The 4,312-nt window shown below is 37.1% G+C and overlaps 1 protein-coding gene across 1 annotated transcript in view; it reads right to left on the reverse strand.

Moving 5' to 3' along the window:
• Positions 1-4,312, reverse strand: part of LOC107719701 (uncharacterized) — a gene marked incomplete at its 5' end in the record, with an annotated part of 45,344 nt that overhangs the window by 14,532 nt on the left and 26,500 nt on the right. The window contains 2 exons of the mRNA XM_016527188.1: positions 656-808; positions 3,060-3,254. Of these exons, the coding sequence (XP_016382674.1) occupies positions 656-808; positions 3,060-3,254 (348 nt within the window). The remainder of the gene's footprint in view (positions 1-655; positions 809-3,059; positions 3,255-4,312) is intronic.

A 4,312-nucleotide genomic window follows, 5' to 3' on the forward strand; every position in this document is an offset into this window, starting at 1 on the left:
AAAAAAAAAATTCTCTTTATACTGTAATTCTTATTTTTATTACTTAATTGTCATGAAAAATAATCACAATAATAATAATTATTATTATTATTACTATTATTATTAAGAAATAATGAATTCTCATTTTTTGTTACCTAACTGTCATGAAAATCACAATAATAATAATAATAATAATAATAATAACAACATTAGAAAAAAATCATTTCTAATTTGTATTAATTGTCAAATAAAAAATAATCACATTACAATCATAATATTAATACATTATTATAAAAATGATGATAATAATAATAATATATTTATAATTATTGTGATGTGATTATTTTCATGACAATTAAGTAATAAATGAAAATTTCTGTAAAAATAATTTTTATTAAATAAAAAGGATAAATTGAGGGCAGAAAAACAACACTACCATTATGCATAAATATTTTTCAATTTAATTTAATTCTATTTGTGTGTGTGCGTTTGTGCATTACAGCAATAAGATTGTCAGGAGAAAATTATTAACTCATAAAAAACAAGGCAGTACTGCAAAATATTTTACTTGTCCTAAAAATAAGGTAGAATGTAAGCCAGGTTTTGTAAGATTCACCCTAAACTCTTGCAACATTTTTCTCTGGTAGTCCTGCAGTACCGTTCAGTGCTCCCATACCTCCAGCTGGTCCTGGTACTCCTGCAGGTCATCCAGACCACAGCGATCCGGCTCACATCTCACAGCCATCTCACTTTCAATCTCCAGCACATCTACGGCGAGCTCCGCACAGCGCTGCAGACACTGCTCCACGTGCGCTGACACCATGGCATGCTGGGAAACAAGGAGAAGACGAATAGTACAGAGGATAGTGAACACTTAGGCCCAATCCCATTTCTACCCATTACACCTCTCGATTCTCTTTTGTTTGGAGGTGTAGGGGAGTAATGTAGTGGAGGGTATACGCAGGTATACAGTGTAAACCCACTTCTTTATCAGTCGGCTTTGCGTATACCCACTTCGAAATCCCGTCTGATGCACCTCATTCAGTAGAGTACTGCATTAGCCAAATCATGACAGTCCACCACATGAGTAGCTAAATCAAATCGCATGTGAATAAATGTAAATATTCCCGAAACACACCCAGTAAAGACAGTAATGCGGTCAGGACGTGCTTCAACTACTACTTTGAATGGAGACGTCAGCCAAAGTGAGCACTAATAACAGGACCAGTGCTCCAAATGGGCCTGTTCACACCGGTATGCATTACCGGCATATTTTGACCTTTAGCGTAATACCGCCGCTTCTCACATGTTGCCGGTACTCAGAGTCAAAGCATCAGTATCTGGGTAATTAGAAATTACACTATAAAAATCACACGCCGTGAATTACCTCTCATCGTGCAAAAAAATGCAAGCGCAGTCGGTCTGGGGCGTGAGAGCATGTCAGGGGAGGCGCGCAGAGTGGTAAAATAATATTTAATTATTGATTATTAATTTGAATCAGTACATTAGAACGGAAAAAAACCTTAAAATGAAAAGAAGCAGGTTTTTGCGATCAGATATTTTTTAAACCGGTAAATTTTCAGTCCAATGATCCAGTAAACGAATGACTTCAAACAGTAAGTTCAAAACAGCTCTACAGAGAAAACCTGACCGATTTCATTAGAGATAAATGAAAGTATCAGAAGATAGAAATCAAACATGAGTAGAGCTGCACAATTCTGGATAAATTTATCACAAATTTATTTTTTTTGGTATCAAATAGAGATCATGATTCTCTTACGATTCTGAACAGATAACTAAACAAAATAGCTTGTAATTTACACGAGGTTCTGACAAAATGTTAATTGCTGCAGTCTGGAATTTTTTTACATTTTAATTATTTACTGCAAAATCTGCACCTCTTCTGTGGCTAATATTAATTTCATAATGATCCTTACTCTGTGAAGTCAAGTAGCAGAAGTTAAGTGATATTGCAAATACTACTTGCCCATTTTAGAGGTGAACTAAATACGCAAGACTAGTCTTACATGTCACTGTTTATAACGCAGGCCATTAAAAAAATGGGGGCATAAATTTAGAGTATACCTAATTCTCCAGGCACCACTACAACAGTGTCGTAGGGGTAAGGGGCCAGATAGCCCTTCAAATGAAGATTTTTCAGGACCACACTTCAAACGAAGGGGTATGAGCATAAACCGGCTACAGCGGCAACATAGCTGCACGAGTGAACAAAAAGCATTCATTAGCATTAATAAAGATTTTAATGAAAAGTAACCATTTGTTTTATGTTACATTCAATCGTGCGTTCATATTTACGGTCATGCTATTCAAAGAAATGTTTGCAAAAAAATCGCTAAAGTTTGCTAACGTTAAATCATTACTGACTGCATGATAGTGCTACAACATATATGTCTGATCAGGACGTTAACCACCATAGACATTGACGGGGGCTAGTCCCCCCAATAATTAGAAATCGCTAAACCTTTTTCTCAAATATTGGCAATTCGAGAGAGAGAGAGCGAGAGAGAGAGAGAGAGAGAGAGAGAGATGAAAGTTGCGTGTACATGTTTCTATGCGTCTTTCTGTACAATGAGTGAGTTTCCTTCAAAAACAGCGATTTTATCATCTCGTTGCTGGAAAATATAATGTAGCGATTCAGTATTTAAACTACGTTATTAATAAAAGTCGTGGGGCAGCGTTGACAAGTTTCTTTGCTCCTGGATGTGGAGCTGCACAATCTCCGATATGTCTGTGTGTGTGTGTGTGTGTGTGTGTGTGTGTCAGTAAGCAGCGCATTACTATAGAATGGTAATATAGAATGGCTCTAATGCACACCAGTATAGATGTGTGTAGTATAGGAGCTAGACGACGTATGATGACGCATAACAGTATAGTAGTGGTGTCCCATTTCTTAGGGGAATATTTTCACCCCTAACCCTTGACACTCTGTTTCAAGGGACAAGGGAAAGGGGTATAAAATAGAATTTGGATTGGACTTTACATATCAAATCTTGCTTGCCAGGTCTGCCTCAACACAAACAAAAGTTAATGGGACATAATTAATTTCTGACTCTACACACCCTGGTGAGGAGCTCCTGGATGCTCTGGTCATGTGACTGCGAGCGGCCCCTCTCCCGCGCCGTGTCATTGAGCATCTCCACTGCTTCTCTGAGCTCCTTCACAGGGTTCCCAATGGCTTCCATCAGGGGCTTGTCATGTCCGCTCACCGGCAAGCCCAGAAGAGACGGTCCAGAGTCAAGCTCACTGCACAGCGGCTGGAGGAACATAGTACACAGTATCTGATTGGTCGATCCTGCCATTCTGATCAAATATTTGTGTATAGTGAGACTAAATGGTATAATTAACTGTTTTTTTCCAACACAGCTGTGCTAGTTTGATGCCTCATATCATAGGGTGACCATACGTGCCATTTTTCCAGGACGGGTCCTGGCCAGGGTTTCTATATTGCCTAAAATATCTAGGTTTTGGCTTTATTTGTGTGTGCAAACCGATCGGTGTATGACATCAAAGTACCATACAGATGGTTATGCTTTCGAAACGCTCTCGAGGTACTTTGATGTCAAACACTGATCGGTCTGAGCCGCACTGCTTTTAAGTCGAACACACCTAATATGTACGCGTAATTGCATCGCTTTGACCGTAGATCCCACCTTCTCACACGCCATGATTGGTCCATTATGTACAATGCTTGCATGTTATTGGTCAAACTACTTTTCGATCATTACCTTCAGCAAGCATGAAAACAGGAAAACAAAGCCAAAACAAATCCTGGCCAGGACGCGTCCTGGGAAAATGGCACGTATGGTCACCCTATCATATCACTCCATAATCTCTTCCGTCTCATATAATAAAATAATTAAAACTGAAATCAAAATATCGTGTCAACTTATTTGTTTGTTCGGAGTTGTGGCAAGTTCATTGCACCTCTTCCAATTATTTTCAATGTCATTATAAAAAAAAAATCTGAATTGTTATGGCTATAAGTAGAAAAACTCTGAAAACTCATAAAATTGGGTAGAATTGACAAATTATGACAACTTGACTGACGGATTGATTCCAACAGTTTGACATTAGCATGTTGCAAAACTATCAACATGCTACTCTAATAATTATAACAATACACAGCACAAACAAACAGATACACATACACACACACACACACACACGTAACTATATTTATTGATTTTATTTTTATTTATTCTAAACTTCAGTTTTAAACTGAAGTATATTTTAATAATAAAATAAAAATGTAACTTAATTATTAATGATTACTGATTATCTTATGAAATTAATATTAAATATATTATTAAAT

The sequence above is a fragment of the Sinocyclocheilus rhinocerous genome, unplaced genomic scaffold, assembly GCF_001515625.1.
Source record: "Sinocyclocheilus rhinocerous isolate Xijiao unplaced genomic scaffold, SAMN03320098_v1.1 scaffold511, whole genome shotgun sequence".
NCBI classification, from domain to species: domain Eukaryota; kingdom Metazoa; phylum Chordata; class Actinopteri; order Cypriniformes; family Cyprinidae; genus Sinocyclocheilus; species Sinocyclocheilus rhinocerous.